The sequence below is a fragment of the Penicillium riverlandense genome, assembly GCF_028828495.1.
Source record: "Penicillium riverlandense strain IBT 135883 chromosome Unknown utg000003l_segment0_segment0, whole genome shotgun sequence".
Taxonomy (NCBI): domain Eukaryota; kingdom Fungi; phylum Ascomycota; class Eurotiomycetes; order Eurotiales; family Aspergillaceae; genus Penicillium; species Penicillium riverlandense.
Genome location: NW_026643196.1, coordinates 3,229,314 through 3,250,226, shown reverse-complemented (window position 1 = coordinate 3,250,226; position 20,913 = coordinate 3,229,314). Strand labels below are relative to the sequence as shown.

Below are 20,913 nucleotides of genomic sequence, written 5' to 3'. Positions count from 1 at the left end.
GAAGGTCAGTGTTGGTATCACCAGCTAGGTACCGTGTACACAGTGAAGTGAACAGTGTTCATGCTCCTAAAGCAAAAATCGATTTGATTCATGTATGATAGATGTCTCCTCCGGTCACATTCAAATTACCCCTGAATCCCATACGCCGGAGCCGTAGCTTAGCGCGATGTTACGTATACAGAAATGTGATCTATCAGTCGCTAGCGGTAAGTTACCGCTACCTTGTACTGACAGAAGGATATGTCCCGACAGTCAGAGTTATTATTGACTGCTTATGCCTTGGATTTATTTGGTGAGGGTTGACTCCAATAACATGCGAATTAGTAATCAAAAGATGGAGGCCCGCGCTCTCGACCCCTTCAAAAGGCCATTCCTTCCTTTGACCTTAGTTAATTACCTTCCTTCCAGTGTGCTCTTTGCCTTTCAGGCCATGGATTCTATGCTTCAGATACCGTCCCATTCGCAGGTAAGATATTTCGCGGAAGACTAGGCTAAGCTCACAAATGATTAGATAGTCTATCTCGAAGACAAGTCCGTCGTCGTTCGTTCGGTCCAGACGCTACATAAGGAACGCCCAACAGTATGCCGCTTGGAACTTGACCAACCTAGGCTTGGTCTTCCTGAAAAAGTCATTGTGAAGCAGAAAAAGGAAGATGGGGACGATGAGTTCCGGAATGAGACTCTTGCCTACGAGAGATTAAAAGCGCTTCAAGGGACCTTGATTCCAACTCTTTTGGGTCAAGGTTCTTTCAATGGGCGTCCGGCGCTTATTCTTTCGGTAGTCGATGGGGTTTCCCTGCGTAAACTCGCCGAGACCGATGTCGACGAGCAAACGGCGGAAAGTCAACTTGAAAAGGCTCTCAAGATTCTACATGAGAATGGAGTCGAGTATGGAGATCCGAATCTGGGCAATTTCTTGTTCTGCAAAAACGGAGAAGTGGTGATTGTTGATCTCGAGGAAGTCTCGTTCCCTGATAAACTTCGGCCTTGGGAAGGCAGTGTCAACCGGCGCAATGCGGACTATCTTATGTGGAGGTTTAGGTATATTAGAGACCCAGATCGTCCTCGAACACCTCCTGTAATGACAGTGACGACAAGAGGACCTTTGAACGGGCTGGGCCAAGCGGTCCGTGGTAGTTGATGAACAAAGCCGAGAACAAGGAGCCGGATTCTGTTGCTATCTGAAAGGAGCATAATTAGAATAACCTGCGAGGTCAAATATTAGAAAAGATTGTCTAAATGGAATTTGAAACCTCTCAGGAAACAAGGGGCTGGCGAGGAAAACGAGGCAGGAGATATTGGGGAGCAATCTCCTCACAGATCTTCAGCTCTCACTTTTAAGCATCACACTCTTGCCAAGCCAAGATACTGTAAAAAGAATACAGGTATTCCATTCAGATCGTACGTCGCGGTGGTATTGCGGGCGTGCATCTTTTCTCAGATAGGCTGTGGTGGTTACTAGTCTCATACTGACCTGGCGGTGTCCAGGGAGGCCTGCTGTAACAGCCAGTAGGAATCAGGGGGAAAGGGTTGACAAAAGGGAAACCTAGCGCCATCCAAGAGCAATTGCGTTCACTGTGAGGCTCTGCTGTAGGACAGCCGACACGTGCTCTCTTGCAGAGCAAACTCTTCATACCTATAAGTGGTTGAAAGGCAAGAACAGAGCTTTCGTTGTGGATTAGATGATATTTCGGTTTGAAAAGAATTCGACGTATACTTCTCGGTTTTTCCCTTTTTGTGCTGGGCTGGAATTGAGCAATAACTCAACAAGGAAGGAGCGGCAAGGTACTGGAAAAATAAAAAAAAAGTTAAGGACATGAACACGATGTTAGCTCATCACAATTCGGGTGGATATGGCTGCACAATAAACGAAAAACTCTCCATTTGTATCGGTACCGGGAGCATTTAATTGCCTCCATGGATGTCGGTTACTGCCAAGGGATACCAAAGCATCTACCTTCCATAAATTAGCATTCGGGTCCTAGGAGGTCGTGTAGTTGGGAGGACCAGGTCGAATCATCCGTAAACCTGAGACAGCTCTTGCAGCCATGGGGACGACTAGCTGCCAGTTAAAAAAAAGGACCATTCAAGTCACTATGTCAATCATATTTCCCAAATGTTGAGACAAAAGTGAACATGGCGCAGCAATCCATGGCCTTATCCCTGCACTCTACGCATACCTACTGCTATCCTTGGGGTAGACAAGATTAGAATCCACCGAGAGCTACGTACCTAGTCTAGGGTTTTACCAGTACAAATTTGTAGAAACAGTTCATTGATGAATACCTGGATCCCAGGAGTTTGTATGTGCTGAGGTGACCACGCATGACCTCGAACGGGTGCTTACTGGCCCCTTCCTGGGATCTGCTGCTAGCACTGGAAAATGGTGGTATTCTTGCAAGTTTCTGTGCCTATCAAATTCCTTCAACGCACGGACAAAGAAATAAGTACGGTTTTGTTTGCCTTAAAACGCAGCAACGCATTTTCTGTGTCCCTGCGCACTGTTTCTACTTGAAAGTAGCGATGCTTGTGGGCCCACAAAGAGTTCTCAGTCTTGGCTAGGCCCAATAACGAGTATGGATAGAGGGTGAACAAATGTGGGTGCTAAATATCGAAGCTCAAGCTGACTTGGAGAGAGACAATAACAGTACAAAGGACCAGGCCGCATGATTTGGTATCATAGATGCTAAAAGCAATTGAAAAGCGCAGCACCGATTTTTGCCTTTTTCTTCACCATCTCACAACAGATGTGTCTGCGATTTCATAACCCCTCTAATTGGCTCTCCTGGACTGGAATTAGTTTCATTACAGTACAGTTATGGATACGGCTAAAGTTCAACTCCTTGGTTCCGGGACTCGTCTAAGCACTAGGTGCATACGTGATCTGCAAGAGCTCTTTCGGCTCTGGGAGCGACGACGCTATTGACGCTCGGGCTCAAGCCCTTTTTAGGGGGATGCCATTCAACCAGCAGTATCTCAAAGGCAGAGGCACAACTTGGAGCTATGACGGCTAATCAGACTGGACAAGTTGCTTCCTGACTGGATACGGCGCGGTTTTTTTTTTTTTTTTTTTTTTTTTTTTTTTTTAAAATGAGGCCCTGGACCCAATACTGCTCACACTTAGTTTGTGCCAGTCCTGTTTTCTTCCTCAGAAATTCCACCGCGTCCATCAACATGTCTGCTGGATGGAGACTGATGTCTATTCCTTTCGACGTTTTCTATCAGATCACCATATTGCTTGACAACCGTGACTTTATCCACCTTAGTCGCACTAACAAAATTATCCATGAAAGGATGAAAAACGACGTCATTGCGCGCAAAATTATTGAAGTAGGCAGGCAAAACGAAGCCGACCGAATAAAGCTGACAACAATCCAGAATGACTTGTTCTATAGCAAAGAGGGCCAAATTGCCATGGCCTCCCAGGCTGGATACTACAATGCTATCAATCACCGGTTTGACGTCCACGAAGCAATTGCAACCGCAGCCCCCTATTCGGTTACTGTCTTAGCCTATGCGGCAGATTTCCTTTATCACAACGGCTTCTTGTGTTACCGAATCGAAAATGAGGTCCGGCTGCTTGATTTGCATGCCCGTGACTGTCACGAACGTGTGATAAACCTGAAAAACCTTATATCAGACGAAGCGTTTGAATTCGGTGGCCACTTAAGCGACATAGACGACCCATCATCATTATGGAAGCTCGCCCACTATGATGATGGATTTTTGGTCTTTTGGCTAGAACGTATGGGGATACTATTGGGAACCTATTTAGAGCATCCCGACGCGATTCAACAAGGGCAACTAAAGCTTTTGGCAATCGCACAAGGCACCGAAAAACTTTTCGTCCGGCATAGCCGGTCCTACCTCTGGTACGGCACCTTTACATTCCCAACCAACAATGTGGGTGGTATGTGGTCCGTGTGCGGCCAGGATCTTATGACACAGGAAGAAGTTGTGTTTTCCCTGGATGGAGTTACTAGTTGCGATATCGGCGAGACATTATACTTCGAGATGTACCAGGAACATCTCTATGCAATCTCAATAGAGGACGACGACAACAATTCTTTCTATCGTTGGTTTTGCTTTGCACCGCGCCAGGAACTCCAAAGAAGTGGTCGACTCTGGCGCCGTGAGCACCGTGAAGGGCCTTTGACTGAGATATGGACGGACCTCTCCATACAAATCGACGAAACGTTCGGACGGCCTGTCATTCTCGAGTGCCGTCGCGAATGGCTCTATGGTAATAACAGCGAGAACCATCGTACGTTGTATACACAACCGCTACCCACACCAGAAGAAACTCTTGCAGGAATATGCCCTCCACATACGGATTATGTGCCGGAGGTTGGTATTTCTACTCACGAGCCCACTGCGCAGCATCTGAGTAAGCGATTACCACGATTTTACCACTCCGAGTTTGAGCGGGAGGATGGTCCGAGACAGAGAAAGGAATTTATACGAGCTCACACCAAACACAGAAGCTATCACCTCGGCGCAGCGACCTTTGTCGATCTTGTAATTGACCGAGACCGCCTACTACTGCGGACAGTTGCGCGGAATCGCAAATGCCCGATCGACGAGGAAAAGGCTGAAGGGCCGAACGGGTTGCTATTTCGCCCTACACAGATGGATGCGAAAGGTCGGTTCGTTGACGGTTCCGAAGAGCGTTTTGTCTCCCGCGGTGTGCATATGTGGCCTCCGGATGACGCTTCATCTACGCGTCAACACTTTCTACGCCATCTGCTGCGTCCAGAACCGAGCGCTATGCCTATTCGTGCCGTCTCTGACGAACGGTCACTCCTCTACACTCTCCCATGTCGGGAACTGCCCCCTAGTCATTTTGCCCTGGTCCTTATCAGCTTTGATCCGACGATTCATTTCTCGAACCTGTCCTCTTTGAGGAGCTTGGAGGAGCCTGTCATCCCGACGCCAATATTTCCCGTTCAAACCCCACGGTCTTCTGCTTGCATCATTCGAGAGGAATCGGCTTTTTACCTTGGTATTGATCATAGCTATTGGTTGCGATAACCAGCAATCTACAGTGTCCGATCTCAGCAATTGCTATTACACAGATACGCAATATTTTGGTGGTTTGTCCTGTCTATCCAAAATTCTGTCCGCCATATTCATCCGCACTTAGCCGAAACATGATGAGAATCATATTTTCAGAAATACATATAGCACAGGGGCGCCAGCCTCTCTATTGAGGCTAGCATTAATTCAGGGCTGCCCGCCGTACACACTTTAGTATCTGCATAGTGAACTCACGAAGTTGAATCGTAGCACGAGAGCAAATCCTTGTATCCCTTCTACTAGTCCACCTTATGATCAAATTCGTAACTTTGTACCAAGACCGTGTATTTACCCAGTGACAATTTTATTCCACTCAAAGCCAAGTTAAATGGTTCACAAGTCAAGCAGTCTTATCTCTGTTCTCGATCGCACGACTTTGGCTGCCCCATCATATCTCTGAGTGGCGATGGACATTGTGTACCATGCCCTGAGATTCCCCAGTAGCTTCACCTCCATAATATACATGCCGCATAATAGTTTTCGAAAGACAAATCCCACTGGATTCTGTCTGCACAACAGCAATGATGACACTTTCCTCACGATCAATTTTGTGTTGATTGGACCGGGTTATCCATCGTAAAAATAAAGAAATATAATCTTCTGATCCGTTTCCAAATCTTTCAGCAACATTTTTTCCTGTCAACAGTGGAGTGGATCTGAAAGGACCAGTTGTAGATTCTTTTGAGCTGGCCTCTTGTAGAAGCGACTGGTTGCATTGGCAGTTCATGTTGGATTTCTTGCCCTTCTTGAGAATCAGCAAGAAAGCATGAAGCGCGTGTATGATATTTACTTTACTTACGCAATGTCACAAATCCTTTCTTGTTCGGAAGCAACAAAAAGTTGTTGGGCAGTGCGAGGAAAGTAGATGGATAGGATGGAGTAGACGGAGAAAGATTTAGGGAAAGGAAGCAACACAAACTTGAGCGACACAATAATGCTCCTTTGGATCAGAGGCTGAACCCTTAGCTCGCTGGGCTTGGATTAGTCTCATTACATTACCCGGATGCGTACTGTCAAGAATACAATGGCACCTGGCATAAACCGCACCTGGATCCTAGGAGGTCATATAGACATGGTCTGGCCAGGCATCCGTGGATTTAGGACGGCCCCTGTGGCTTCTGGGACCTGCTGCTAGACACCAATGAAAAGACGGGTCCGACCCCTGCAAGTTTCCGCGCCGATCACATTCCCCCAATGCAAATGTACGGACAAAGCAATCATGGTTCTAGTCAGATCACGGCTTCGTTTGCCAAATGGCGCAGCAAGCCACCACCTGCATCCCTGCACCCTTGCTACAGCTGTTCTTACCCTCGCAGTAGGGATGATTGAGATCCGCAAAGGATTTCCTAGTCTAGCATCGTCCCCATCAACCACTGACGGCTGCTGGTCCGTTCGAACTCAGAAATAAGACAGAGATAAAAAGTCTACCTTTTTTCGCCGTAATTTTCTACAGTACCCCGAGCGAAATTCTTCCTTGTCTTGCCTGATTCCACCCACAGTTTCGCTTTTTCCATTGTCTCCCTGCTGAACAATCCACTGGGGACATTTGCCATCGAGACCGATTGTCACAGCTTGTGCTCGACGTCGAGTTGCATTCCATTAACTATGAACACACATGACACGTGGACTCCAGAACAGTTGGGGAAACAAGCTAATTTGCGCTGTTCTGGAGATTTAAACATGCACAATACAGAGGATGGACTGCTTCATCAGAGGTAAGCCCATGCCGATGCACAGACATCCTCCGTGCTAACAGGGCCATGGAAACAGTATATTGATGACGGAAAAGAGAGCTGAGATCCTCTTTCATGGAATTCCGTGGCAGGTACCTACGACTTCCGAGGTCTCGTGCCCTCAAGAAAGCAGCAGTATTGGGTGTGAGCTCACACATCAATGTATGATGTTTCAATCGCATACCTCTGGTGAGTATTCTCTATGTATTTTTGTGGAATGGAAATTGAGGTCTTCCAGGTGGCTATGCTTCCAGCAGCCTACACTTGCCCTTGGGCGTATTTCAGCCGGATCCGCTGCTCACGAATGCAATGGTTGTCAACCCGCCCGCGAAACCTCAATGTTGGGAACACGAATGCAACGGTCGGGAGTTTTCCACATTCAGCAATTTGTTGAGACATCAGCGTGAGAAGTCAGGTCGAAAGCGCCAGGCACAGTGCCCTTATTGCCAGAAATCGTTTTCTAGACCCGGAAACCGCGACATTCACGTTAAAAAGGTTTGCAAGGGCTTATCGACAATCTGATATTGGACACCCAGAGCCAAAAATGTGGAATAATGCAGCGACTGGAGAGGCGGAAAAACGGCATTGTAGCCTTGCTAGTAAATAATGTCGATGTCAACTGTCGCTTCCAATCTTCCCTTTGTCCGACAGATTATCAATTCCCTGTGCCTATAGTCTGGCCAGTGGCTACAACACAAATGAGCCAATTGGACCACTCCTTCACCACTCATGTAAGATGATGTCTGTTTATCTACCAGAGCCGTAGTTAAGTATCCTTAGATGTCATTTCAAGATGAAGAGCTCTGCAAATAGCTACATAGCGTAGATCCAAACGCCCATTGTACCCTTGGTATCACCGCTCGTTCAATTACACACTATGGAGTATCCCTCGCCATTATAAAGCCTTTTTTAAAAAAAAGAAAAAAGATGGCGGATGTGCCAAATACGGGCTGCTGCTGCATTACGCTGTACGAAGGCAGAGTGCCGAGTATCTTCAGGCCTTACGTTTCATTCTCGACTAGAATCTGGCAATCAACTAATTTATGTTTGAGAACAATCTCTCTTCGTACCAAATAAAAAAATCCCAAAAGGGATTGGAATCCCTCTTCGGAGGCTATTGAACTAGATAAATTAGATGTAGTTAATGCTCTTCTCGCTAGGAGCGCTGATCCTGGAAACAAAGATGCAAGCGGGGAGTTTGCCATTGGGAAACCCGAGCACAACTGCAGGACAGCAGTTGTTGAGCGGCTTCGCAACCTGCTCACTTGTTCAGTCAAGGTTGGCATCAAGTCAGAATAGCTTCTCTTTGCTAAACTAAGACTTATGACACTGAAATCTGTCGTCTATAATGACAATATTCAGGCGACTTTTAAATTCTCTTGCTTTTCGAACACCTTTAGGATGACCAGCTCACACAGGCCTCATCAACTTATGCTGTTGGCAGCTGAGGACTTCTCAAGCTTGTTGATATAGCGGTCGTCCGTCAGACGTCAGCTGACCGCGGAAGTCAGGGTTGTAGTCTGGGCCCGTCTTATCCAGGCTAGAAACGTAACGGTTGCGATCTCCCGGTTTGCTGTGGGTCTTTGTGTAGTGGGCGTTGAGGTTGTCGCAACGCGAGAAAGCGCGGTTGCACCCAGGCACCCAGCAGGCATATCGATTTTCCTTGGAGTGGCTCTTCATGTGGCGCTTTAGGTGTTCTTGACGCATGAAGGACCTATTGAACTCGGGTGTCTTGCACTTGAACCACGACTGTTTGACAATAGATTACACGTTTTCCTGGCTCAAATTGGAATCAGCAGGCGGCGTGCTGGGCTTCCCGCTGAAGACCTGGCGGTGTTCTTGCCTTGGATAACAGACTAGAGGGGGTATCGGTGCCAGGGGGATTTCAAAAGGGGTGCATTGGGATCGAAGAAGTTTGCATCTTGGAGGTGGCGATTTCCGGCGGGAACTCAAGGCATGAGAATGGAATAGTAGCTATTGCTGCGAAGGGGAAAGCCTGCGCAGGCGTGACAGTCTGCGGCGCTATGGACTCATTTAGGGCATCCATGGGAGCATATCAGACGTAGACACCATGTTGGAAATCTGTTTCAGCTGGCAGAAGTTTGGTCGGAGAAGGCGAAAACTAGAGGTAGACTCAAGCAGGTAGTCCAGCTGTTGGGAGCAGGAATGGCTGGAGGTAGTCAGATAGAAATATTCTCCTGTTGGCCCAAGTTGTCGGAGGGCAGGGCCGTGGTGTCTAGGGACGACAGGTCCTCCATCCGGATTGTACTGTTTTTTTTTTCAGATTCCCTTTTTCGTGCCAGCCTTGAGGTGAACAATAATAGAACTAAGGAGAGGGAAGGATCGGGACAGATAAAAAGTTAGGAAAGAAAGAAATTAACAAGATCTCAGCGCATTACAATTTTGATAGATATGGCTGCATAATAAGCGTAAGGCATTGCTTTTGGATCAGTAATGGAAATATTTCATTGGCTCCCACGGATGTCGATTACTTCCAAAGGTACCCGGGCACTTAGCGTCATAAATTAGAACCTGGGTCCTAGGAGGTCGTGTAGTTGGGAGGACTAGGCCAAGTCATCCGTAAGCCTGAGACGGCCCTTGCAGCCATGGGAACTGCTAGCCGAACAAAATGCTAGGGCCCATACTATACAGGTGCCTGTGCCGATCACGTTTCCCAATGTCCAGACAAAGTGAACATGGCGCAGCAAGCCATGGCCTTATCCCTGCACGCTACGCATACCTACTGCTATCCGTGCGGTAGACAGGATTAGGATCCACCAAGAGCTACGTACCTAGACTAGGGTTTTGCACACTAGCGTCTTTGAAAATTCTGAAATCAGACATTCGCACTGTCAATACTGTGAAGAAGAGACTTCCAATCTATGTTCTAGACCTGAGATCCAATACGGTACTATTTCGGATCATCTCGAAAGAAAAAAGGCTGTATTAAATAATAGTGCTAGCATTACCATTCCTTGGAAGTTATTATAAAAGGGCCGAAAGCGCACTCAGTTCGATCCCCTCCGTTGTTCTCATTGTTTCCCTCCGACTGACCATACCCATCACTGCATTTCATTTTGTGCTACTTATCGGATTTGCCGACATGACTGGGCATAAGTATCCATTATGTGAGTACTTCCCTTGTCCAGATCTATCCTATGTTCTTTGCACTAAAGCAAATCTTCAGCTGACGAGGGACGCGGAGCCTACGATACAACTGCTGTGAAGAAGCCAGGTGCACCACAGCAGCCGCCTAAGTGAGACCTCCCAGTACTGGGTGTATGCCGTTCTCATGACAAGTGGCTCAATATTCTTTTGAAAAGGAAAAAAGGTGGGTTTGCACTGATAGTCCTCAGGATGCGCTGCTGATAGGATCTTTTAGTCGAAGTTTGGCTCGTTGTTGTCGTTTTGGTGGTATATTATTGGAATTTTTGCACGGAATCTGGGTTGGTATGGCAGTCACTCCCATGAGACTGTTGCACTAGGGAATAGATGTCGTTCGGAAGTAATACTCTAAGAATGATTGAGTACTTTGGTAATCCACAAGCAATAACCTAAATGAGCATAATTCAAAGGTTATGGATAGACTGTTCGTATTAATTATAAAATAGGAAAATAGAGACAGTAGAAAAGCTTAATTGAAGTACGGGACTGGAGGGACATGACCAGTTCTTCCCAGTACCAATTATGACAGTCACTCTCCACAGGTAACTTGCGTGGTTGATTTATTATCGAGTTCCTGTTCCTGATGCATGTCTCAATTATTGGAGATATTCTGTCTTTAAATTTTTATCTGATAACTTCATATCGAGAGCAGTAACTTTACGGGCTCTACCCCCCCCCCCCCCCCCCCCCAAAAAAAAACCTGAAAGCTCATGCACTGTCTGTTACTTGTGATGCAGCAGGCATACTTTGGTCCAAGACGACTGCTCCACAGTTGCGGGGAGTCCCTTTTCCCGCTCTGTACCTAGAACAATTTTCCCAGTTTTATTCTTTTGCTTAAGGGCCATTTTTATTTTCTTCAGCATCAAGTTCCTGGGATCCCAATCACTCTTTGCCTCAATTTTAGTACCATCTGAGCAATGTAGCTTTCACACCGCCCTGTTGTCGTATTCTAGTTCGTTCCGGAAATGCGCGTCATGACACTAGGAATGAACTAATCGGATCTCCGCCAAATGTAGAAGATAACCATTCATCGTATTTCCAAATCTAATCCAGACTGGTGAAAATGACGTGACGTTGTAAATTTGTGAGGGTCTTCAAGAAGGTGCGGTCGTGGACGACAGGGATAATTCTCATCCTGAGCACAGATGTACAAATTGTGTCCGCGCACAAGGTACAATTGCGGATTGTTACAATGTATTAGGAAGTCTCTTCAATGCTCCCAGGAATCCGGCTCTACTCGTTCCCACGATTTAATAATCAGGCTGTGGAAGATACTGGTGCCAGGGAAATTGGATGAGTCGACAGGGGGATACACAAAACGCCCTGGGACTAGAATTATCAAAGAAAGATCATCAAAATATGGGGACAGAACCGCTTCTCTCGCCAATAAGCGCATGCATCAACAGGCTTCTATGAGCAATCGTCATCTCTTTTGTAATGCTCCAAACGTTTTTTGTTCCAAGGCCCAGGTGCATGTCCCAATGAATGGCTCAGTTCAGCTGTAATGCTTTTTCTCCATCCTCTTCAGACTTATCTTTTGCGAAGCTCTGTTGTCGTCGATACATTCTCCAAAACAAAATGCTTCCATGAATCTGAGCTGCCGAGAATGCTAGGTGCAGAAGTGGGATGCTGACTTTGAACGCGATTTGCCACTTATGCCACAGATTACCGAAGAGATACATAGTCACTATTGTCTCGCAAGCGGTGCCGGCTGCGGTCGTGATACACGATGATTCTGATTGCGAAGAAGTCTAAAGACGGTATGCTGCACAAGCATTCCCAAGCCTTGATGGTCTCAGATACCAACATATTATCGCCAAATGCTGAACATCCCAATATGCAAGTGTGGACGTGCTTCACATTGACCTCAACCATCATATCAGCCTTTCTGATGAGCTCTGTGAACCTACAAGATCAGGCTGTCGCATCAAATTGAGTCTTTTTGCAAGGTCTTTTATTACATTGGCACTGGGTATTGTCAGTGCTAGTTGTGTCATTTTCTGGATCCATCATAAGCGAGCTCGAAGGTAAAAATATGTTCGGAGTGTCACATTAGATCGAAATTGGTGCCTGGGCCATGAGGCGTTCAGTTAACTAGTGTGGAAGAAGAAGGAGAGACCGAGCATTCCCAACTGAAATCCACATCCCTTCATACCGTCCGTGTAAACAATATTGCCACCAAATACGCGCAAGTAGCTGCCTGGATTGAATACGCCTAAGATGGGTCCTGCAAATTCCAAACATTCCTATCGCTGCTTTGCGATCGAGCGCGTACAGAGAAACTCGACAGCTATATCAACGTAACCCCCACCCTTCTATGCCGTCAATTCGTGGTTCTTGCTCAAATGCCTTCACAATTCAATTCAAGATGTCACCAGCAACACTGACGCAGCTTCAAAACATCGTGGACAAAATCACGTGGTTCGTCAAATCTGACTGAGCTTTCTTTACTGCGCTGATGGTCGAGCAGGTGTCGTGAACTAGGGAGCTTCACAGACTTTACCATCGTTTGTGATGGTACCAGGTTCAAGGTCCATAAGCTCATTTTATGTTCGCAATCTTCGGTATTCCTTGCCGCATGTACCGACAATTTCAAGGTGACGCATACTAGCGCATAGTTTATTGAAGTATTAACATCTCGGTAGGAAGCGACAACAGCTACGTACGAGATGGTTGACGATTCGAAGGCATTCGTTGAAAAAATGCTCGATTTTCTTTATATCGGAGACTATCGTGATGTTACTGTCGGACCCGAAAATGAACAAGTATCCATTTCACCCCTTCAGACACACGCGCAACTATTTGCGTTGGCCGATAAATACGATATAAGCGAGCTTTGCGATAATGCCGCAGACAGGTATATGGACAAAGTCAAAAATCACTTTGATCCTTTCGAATTTCTGGAATCTATACCCGATGTTTATTTCCTAGTTGGTCATCCAAACAAAAAGCTCAGAGAATCAGTTCTGCGTTCATCTAGAGATAGTCTCGAGGATCTTCTTCGAAATAGATCTATTCGTGACAAGTACGACACCATTGCTGCCCAAGTCCCAGGTTTTGTGAAAGATATGCTCGATACGTATTTCGATGCTCCGTTACTGGGTGATTGCTTGAATTGTGGGAAACGAAAGGCTATGTTACCTTTGCAAGCGCGATGCAGGAATTGTTGTCGAGGTCGCGGTGTGTCTCAGCGGTCTTGTTGGCCACGAAAATCGGAGGATTTCCCAATACAGGATTTTAGCTGCTAGTTTGTCCTGACCATAGACAAAGAAATACATGCTTTGACGATACATCCACACAAGCTACGGCAATAAAGCAACACTATCTCAGATAGAGAGAGATCGCAGAATCACTATCCGTCTTTCTACGATTAACCGAAATATTTAGCATAACAAGTGGCGTCCCACCACCGTCATAGTAACAGCACACATGGGAGCCGACCCCCTCTTAGAACAGGGGAACAAATCACTGTCATTCTGTCGATTGAATTTTTGAATGAGTTTCAGCAGAGTATTCTCACGAGTCTTCCCCACATATTAAAGCGGATCCATTCTTATTATGAAAGCGATCAGAATGAGTGGTCATTGAGCCACGGATCCTGCAGTAGTTCCTTGGCTGTCTTTCTATCCTCTGGTCGCCATTGAAGCATTCCCTTTATGAACTTTAAGAACATCTCTTTATTTCGTCCGCTAAGGAATTCTTCCGAGTTTTCCAACGAAATGTTTCCTGGTACTTCAATCTCATTTCTCCAGTGTCCTATTGGATAATTCTGTAAGCCACAAACACACAAATTGGGATAGATTTTGTTAGCAGGGAATAACACACCATCTTCAGTGAAAAACTCATGACTTCGTCTTCCACTCTTCACCAGGGACAATGGAGGGGGACCTAAGACCCCAATAACTTCAGCAAGGTGTGCCCTGGTGGAATACCCCTTGCCATCTGGGTCGTTGCCATTGAACATGTGTTTGCCCTCGAATAAATCCCACACCTAGTACACAATGTGATTAGTGAGAATATGAAAGGCGCATGGCACGTGAGCCAAATGGAAACCAGTACAGACCATGACTCCGACATTCCAAATATCAATAGGATAGCTCCACTCGGTTTTCAACATCACTTCCGGAGATCTGTAAACGTTGGGCTGAGCATCATGGTTTCTCTTTTCATCACCCCCTACAGCTGAACCAAAATCACTGAGAACCGCTTTGCCAAATCTTTTAGGCAATTCCAGACGTCGGGAAGCATATACCGGCATATCATTGACGAATTTTCGTGGCGAAGGATGTTCCATTTCGGTTTCACAAAAACGATCTAGGATTGACGGGTCTTCTATTTCCTGGAGGATGTTGTCACTCTTAATGTCTAAAGATCTGTTAGTGACCTCCTTTCGGACAGCTCCAAGAGAGTCTTACCGGTATGAACGAGCTTGCATTGGGTGTGAATATAATCAAGTGCAAGGAAGATCTGAACAAGGCTGGCCTTCAGAAGAACTTCAGTAAAGCGATGCTCGGGATTTCGATACAGAAGATCCCTGAAACTCTCCCACATAGGCCTCTGGACCAGACAGTGGTAGCAGTTCCCAAGGCGTGATATGCTAAATGCATCCAATGCTGTTCTCACGTGCGCAAAGCCAGGGTGTGACGGATTGCCCTGGCTCAGATGTTTATAGATTTGGAACTCCTCCTGGCCAGTTTCATCGCGTGTATACACCTTCAATGTGACATATCGATGGCCCCTAATCACTCAGTATTATGTAAATTCAGAAAGAACCAACAGGTCACCTACTCAAGATCACGAGCGAGCCATACTGTAGAAGTGACTCCGAAACCAAGCTTGCCGATTACTTGGTATTTAGATCCCAAGACGTCACCAATATTAACAGGATAATAGCACCCTTTCTTGAACTGTTCGAATCTTTCTTCTTCGAGGATTATAGACGCATTGATTGTTTCAAATCCACTTTTTGGAAAACAACGTGCAGGCGAGGGGGCTCTTCGTATAATGGACTTGGCTAATTTCAGAAGAGAAGTCATGATTATCGATTGCTGAAGCTGGTGGAGAGTCATACGCAGACGTGGGTTGTCGCTCCGAATGAATGCGGCGGTTGATTAGTAACCACGATTATGTAAGTTAATGGGAACCAGTTTCGAAGAATTCCCAATCTGAGAAAAACCCGATCGCTCATTCGCAAAGAGTAACTGGGCGCAAGATCAACTGTTACTGATGGATCAGTCCAACAATACCTGACAATAGCTCTTTGGCCTGGCCAATAATCTTGCCTAGAATAAACGCTGAATTTTGCCACGTCATGACAAGAAAGCGAGAGCGCTTAATGTGTTTGAGGTGGCAGTGATTTTGACCTATCGTAGCCCAATGACTGGCACATAACCTCTGCACTTGCTTTCTCTGGCTATGAGTGTTTTATTTCATCCGCTCTTTCCTCAGGCAATGGATATGGTTGAGCGGTAATACGAGCGACCTCAGTGGACGGGGTAGAGTAGAAAGCGTTTCAGGCACTGCCCTGATCAACCCCTGCAGCTCATGGCTAAAAAGAAGGGTTTAGAGAAGGATGTCACGACATAAATACTGATCCATATTCCCTGTGGGATCAACTAGACATCTGAGGGTCTGTCCAACTTCCTCCATTTCTAACAGGAACTCCAACTCTTCATTATATCCATCCAACATGTCTCGAATGTTCAGTACTTCTGTTCGTGCACTCCTCCACTGGACCGGGTTTGATAGGAAGAAGCTGTCAGAACAATGGCAAAGCGCAGTGGAAAATTTCACAAAACCTGGAGGGGCAGCTGAATCCGTATGTCCACTAACATATACAAGAAGAAAATATTTAGATGTCGTCCTGACTTTTAAATAACAGAAACTCGGCAAATTAAAGCGCGTTGATATTAGGTATATGCACGCAAGCCTTTCGACTTAATTCTAGTTAATTTGGAAGTTAGGTACCGGGACGGAAATCCTGTTCATCAATCTCACTTCAATACTGATGACAAGGAGTGGGTTATAAGTGCAGAGATCTCCGGAGTCGATGGGAGGAAAGTCTGTCATATCTATGAGGATGGAACTGGCACCACCAAGAAAGGAGAAGAACGGCGCTAGGTCCCACTCAAGCTAGTGACACTGATACCTGCGTGAACAAACAATGGACAGATTCGTTGCCACCGGTGTTGGGAGTGCCTTGTTTATTTAACTGACGCTTTTGTTATTATCAATAATACACCGTGGCTGACTGACCCATCCAGTTGGCTATGCAGTCCTGCCTTTGCTATCATACAGGAATCGGTGCCTTGCGGCCACATGAAATACGATTCTGCCTCAGGACCATAGTTGCCGTTGCCTTGTATGCGCCTGCTACTGTGCCGAGACACTTTGTCTGTTTCTGAAAGGAGGACTTTGTGACGCCCTGTGGTTGGCTGTCGAGTTCTGTTACTTTGTGGAAGGCCATGGCTCCATATGCCATAGCTGATCGCATGACCTTGGTATAGACTTCCCGAGCCTTCGTGTGGGATTATCACACTATTAAGTAGCCAATTTTTTTTTCTATAAAGAAATCCCGGGGAGAGAGAGGTAACTGGGTCTGATAACAGTATCTCCCAATCAAAGCCTGGATAACACCTCTTTTGCACAAATGCGACCCCACCGAACCACACCAAGTAACCAATAATGGTATTGCTTCTCCGGACAGCTCAGCAGGTACATAAGAACCCGTATCAATCCCCCGTATCCAGGTCACGATATTATCAATTCTACCGAAAAAAGGGGATGCAATTTTTATTCCACAGATCAAATTGAGACCGCTCTAGAATACAAATGACCGTAGAGATTTCGCCTCGATTTGCCTGTAGTAGTTCGCTTTTGCACGTCCTCCCTGGTCAAGATCTTCACGGCGTCCTTCGAGAAGACATAGCCAAGAGCAGACCAGAGAGTGGTTGCAGCGACAAGGTAGGTTGGTTGGTTAACTAAGTTAGCTATCCTGTCACATGACTTCGCTTACTCTCGTGGTGTAGTGGGATGTCCTCCTTTGGGAGGTCGAGCACCCAAGATTCCGACGGAGCACTAGCAAATTCAGTCACAGTTGAGATACCGATTCCAAAAACGCGGCTAAGTAGGAAGCGCGGGATCGGTTTGAAAAATATCCAGCCTGTTGTCCAGACTAGATGCATGTCCATCTGTTCTGACACTTAGATCTCCCCGAGCAGGGGCTGGTAGTGCACCGGTGCGGCATGGTCCGACCCGCCACCCACAGCCAGCCAACTTTTCCGCAGGTCGAGCACTTTCTGCTTTGGTCACTCCTCTATCTCGCATGGTGGCTGTGTGCAGATGCCAAGGAGCCGAACGTTTCAAGGGAGTTAATGCAGTCCAAAGATAACGAGCCAAGGTTCAGCCGAGAGGGCCCGTGCGATTGTCGCGCGACCGAGGGTGATTTCTCAACCCTGTTCTCACCCTGTTTATTGCACGCTCATCCTTCTCACCCTCGGTCGCGCGACGCTTACCCACTTCTCACCCTAAATTCACCCAGGCGGCACCCACCCGACTACTGGCCGTAGACAAGCCGCACCCCGGCGGTTTTTGTTGAATATCCCGGTCACTGAGATAGTCACGGGGGATGGGAGCACGTGCATACATACATATTTACCTGGCTACCAGCCTCTCTGTATCTAACACACAACACACCACACACAATGAACTCCCATCAATAATATGCACACCGAAGCATCACTTATCAACCAACAGTTTTAATGGTTGGGTGGGTTCCCATAATACAAACCCTTATTTGCATGACAAATATAAGCAGGCGGCGAGAGTAGTTATCAAGATTTCAAGCTTTATGAGGATCTATGAGTTGGCCTTTCTAAATTTGGGAGAAAAAAACAGACCCTCCGCGTGGAAAGGAAACGGCTACCAAGCCCTTACGATTGGTGTCGGAATCGAAAATGTGATGAGTAGCGGATCTGTGTAATGGGACCCGATGGAAGATCAGCACGGTACGGTCCGTCCAGACGCGGTATGGGCCTCAAAATACGGCAAGGTGGAGGGTGCTGTGGTGGCGGGGAAAAGGCGTGAGGCATGGCAAGTTTAGCCGAGGGGACACTTCTACTCTTTAGGGCCGTGTAGGACATTCAAGTGAAAAATAATGGGCTTCAGGGCCGGACGGACAACGAAGATGCCAAACCCAACGAATCAAAAAAAGCCGGGTGTCCAGGACACGAACATACCACTTTAAGAGAAATATCAAGCATCCATGACCCTGCAAAGTGTAAAACACACATTAAATACATCCAAGCCAGAATGTGATTGATATTGTCCACTTTAAAATACCCCCTCTTGGTCTGGATTACATCAACGTCAAAGATTTCATGACACAGGTACTGTACTGCATTGCAACATTATTATGCGGGACCTACTCCAGATAACTAGAGTGCCATGATATTCGGGCTCACACTCAAAGAGCGCAGGTAGCGCTGACGACGCCAGCTTCGAGACAGACTAGGAGATGCAGGACGTAGCTAATATTTTGATAATACGTCATCCAGTGTCTGGATTTTCGGTGTAGGGACGCAACAGCTCTGTTAATCAAATTTTTAGTGACTTTCATGTACCCTTAAGTGGAGAGTGTACCAATTCTGCTGGACAGGGAGGCCAATTATCTGTTGGTGTCGAATTAAATAAGTACACTCGGATTCGAAATTGGCTTCCATGGTATACACAGAGAAAGTGTTTCTGATACCCCTAGTCGAAGCACACTATGCTGAATACAGTTAGTGCAGGCACAGGGGCTCGTTTCGCTAAGCTTACAGAGTAATGTTCTTTCAATACATCATTACGAAGCCTGTAAGTTACATGTACGGAGAACGCAGATTGTGATTCAGCTGAATGACGGCACCGCAAAGTTGAACTGTCAACAAAACAGTTGACTTGTTCCTTATTTGTGAATGTCGATCGCGGCCCCAAATGCAGCTAAGCTAGGTGGCCCACGCGGCTGAGGCCCCTGCTTGTAGCCTTTTCGAAGGCCCCTCATCCGTTCTCGTGTTAGATCTTTAGCGCATTTCTGCTGTCTTGGGTCAGAGGAATCTAATTGAGCTATCTCTTCAGTTTTGACCAACGTCCAACTAAAGATGGTGCATCAATTCTACTCGTCCCTGACCAATTATTCTGATTCACACCAGGCTGGAACTAGTCAACCTCCAGGAACGAAATTTCAGATTGAAGATGCCAGATTCAGATACCCTAAAAGAGATGAGAACGCATAATTGCATAGCTACCGACCCTCTCAATGAGCGAAGAGGGAACGGCGAGGGCGAGGTATGCAGACGACGAGAAACACCAAGAGCTCCGATCAGAATGGCTAATAGCATCGAGAAATCCGCGGCGAGATATTCAGTGTCATATGTACGGCGTTCCTCATCGGCTTCGTGAAATACATGGATAGAAAGGCTTATCAAAACTAGAAATATTCCATCTCACCAATGCAGTAGCGTTCATTTATCGTCACGATCGCAAAGGCCACGGTTTTCATTCCCGGCTCCTCATGCTTAAATCAAATACGGGGGGCCAAGATAATCCCTAGAGACTTCTCAAAAGACCGTCGATGGAAGCGTAGCAGTCGGCATCTATATGTGAATCATCCAATGTAGCGCTAAGAATTCACTGCTAGAGGTATCCGTTAGTGCTAGTAACATTTCGATTTGAAATATATGGCATCACCTTTGGAGTAGATACACTCAGGCGGATACGATCGAAGGTCCCAAGATGACAACTGCCACCCTAGTTCGGAGTAGTCTGCGGCAGAGTCTGCTAGGTATAGAATTCAATCCTCACATGCTGATTATCCGCCGGGAACGATCTGCCGCAGTCTAGTTCGGGCTGCATCCAAGCTCCGGGAGTTACGCTCACTTTGACGACGGCCACGCTCATTTCGAACAAAGTCACGCTCAGTTTGAATAACGTCACGCTCACTTAGGACAGGGATGAGCTGAAAAATCACGATGCCTTGGGCGGTTTTTTCCTTGAATCTCAATTCGAAAGCGTCAGATTGTACTTGAGAAAGCATTTCAACACATTCCGACTGCTCCATATCAGAGAACCCAGTGATATGAAAACATCCTTCCTCAGGAATGAATAATAAAGACCTTGCCGGATTGCGAGTGTACAATTGATCAACTATCGACTGGCCAGCGTCACCGTATATATCGCTTACCATCGGAGCCGGTTTCCTCATATTGGAATTGTTGTGCTGTGCACTATGGCAAGTTGGAACTGATGCGAGGATAGCAGAATAGAATCTCTGGTCCCGAGGGGGGAAATGTGGCCCTTTTATGCCGTCCGAGAAGGCGGAAAGAAGGGGCAGAATCCTTGCTCGTATAGGCGTCTGTCTTTCTACCTTGGCAGACCACAAGTAGTTAGAATGTGATTACTAATGCATTAGACGCGGTTGAGAAGTCACGACGTGTCGGAGGGGGAGCCGCTCAGGCCAGGACCAAATTGGCAGAAACAAATGAGTACAAGAAACAATGGCGTGTTAGTCTTGTCATATATTTTACAGTTTCGAAGTGACGCGCAGGGGAGATCTGCAAGCTTGCTGAATCGGGACTAGGTAGTTTCACCTTCGCCTTGGCGTTAGGGGTTGAGATAGTTTCTCTGTGTAAAACATGGAAGCCAATTTCGAATTTAGCTGTATATTTGACCGTCTTTTTTGGTTCGTAGAATGACGGAAATGTCCGATTGGAAGTCAATGCTGTATTTCGCCGCCATTTTAAAGATTGTTTTTCTGCGTCTTCGCCTCTGCTGCGCCTCTGCGCGGGGTAGTCGATTTTTTCCCATTGAAATCAAGACTTGATAGAATTATGGAGAGCTAGCACTGTCGGGTGATAGCCCATCAGTCTTTCATTATTTCGGCCTTTTATAACATACAGAGGGC

General features: G+C 46.5%; 5 protein-coding genes across 5 annotated transcripts; 3 read left to right on the top strand and 2 right to left on the bottom strand.

Moving 5' to 3' along the window:
* Positions 1-334: 334 nt before the first annotated feature.
* On the top strand, positions 335-1,141 carry N7474_004972 (uncharacterized protein; the record flags this gene model as incomplete). The annotated part of the gene is made up of 2 exons (XM_057196387.1): positions 335-466; positions 512-1,141. The coding sequence occupies 2 exons, from the start codon at positions 335-337 to the stop codon at positions 1,139-1,141; spliced, it is 762 nt and encodes a 253-aa protein (XP_057053783.1).
* A 2,033-nt stretch (positions 1,142-3,174) lies between these two features.
* On the top strand, positions 3,175-5,031 carry N7474_004971 (uncharacterized protein; the record flags this gene model as incomplete). The annotated part of the gene is made up of 1 exon (XM_057196386.1): positions 3,175-5,031. One exon carries the CDS (start codon positions 3,175-3,177, stop codon positions 5,029-5,031), a length of 1,857 nt encoding a protein of 618 aa, XP_057053782.1.
* A 3,233-nt stretch (positions 5,032-8,264) lies between these two features.
* On the bottom strand, positions 8,265-8,516 carry N7474_004970 (uncharacterized protein; the record flags this gene model as incomplete). Its single annotated transcript, XM_057196385.1, has 1 exon — positions 8,265-8,516. The coding sequence occupies one exon, from the start codon at positions 8,514-8,516 to the stop codon at positions 8,265-8,267; it is 252 nt and encodes an 83-aa protein (XP_057053781.1).
* A 5,026-nt stretch (positions 8,517-13,542) lies between these two features.
* Positions 13,543-15,010, bottom strand: N7474_004969 (uncharacterized protein; the record flags this gene model as incomplete). The annotated part of the gene is made up of 6 exons (XM_057196384.1): positions 13,543-13,730; positions 13,800-13,965; positions 14,038-14,339; positions 14,390-14,531; positions 14,598-14,712; positions 14,763-15,010. 6 exons carry the CDS (start codon positions 15,008-15,010, stop codon positions 13,543-13,545), a joined length of 1,161 nt encoding a protein of 386 aa, XP_057053780.1.
* Positions 15,011-15,672: 662 nt separating this feature from the next.
* N7474_004968 (uncharacterized protein) lies at positions 15,673-16,094 on the top strand (the record flags this gene model as incomplete). The annotated part of the gene is made up of 3 exons (XM_057196383.1): positions 15,673-15,792; positions 15,856-15,887; positions 15,938-16,094. 3 exons carry the CDS (start codon positions 15,673-15,675, stop codon positions 16,092-16,094), a joined length of 309 nt encoding a protein of 102 aa, XP_057053779.1.
* Between the last annotated feature and the right edge of the window lie 4,819 nt (positions 16,095-20,913).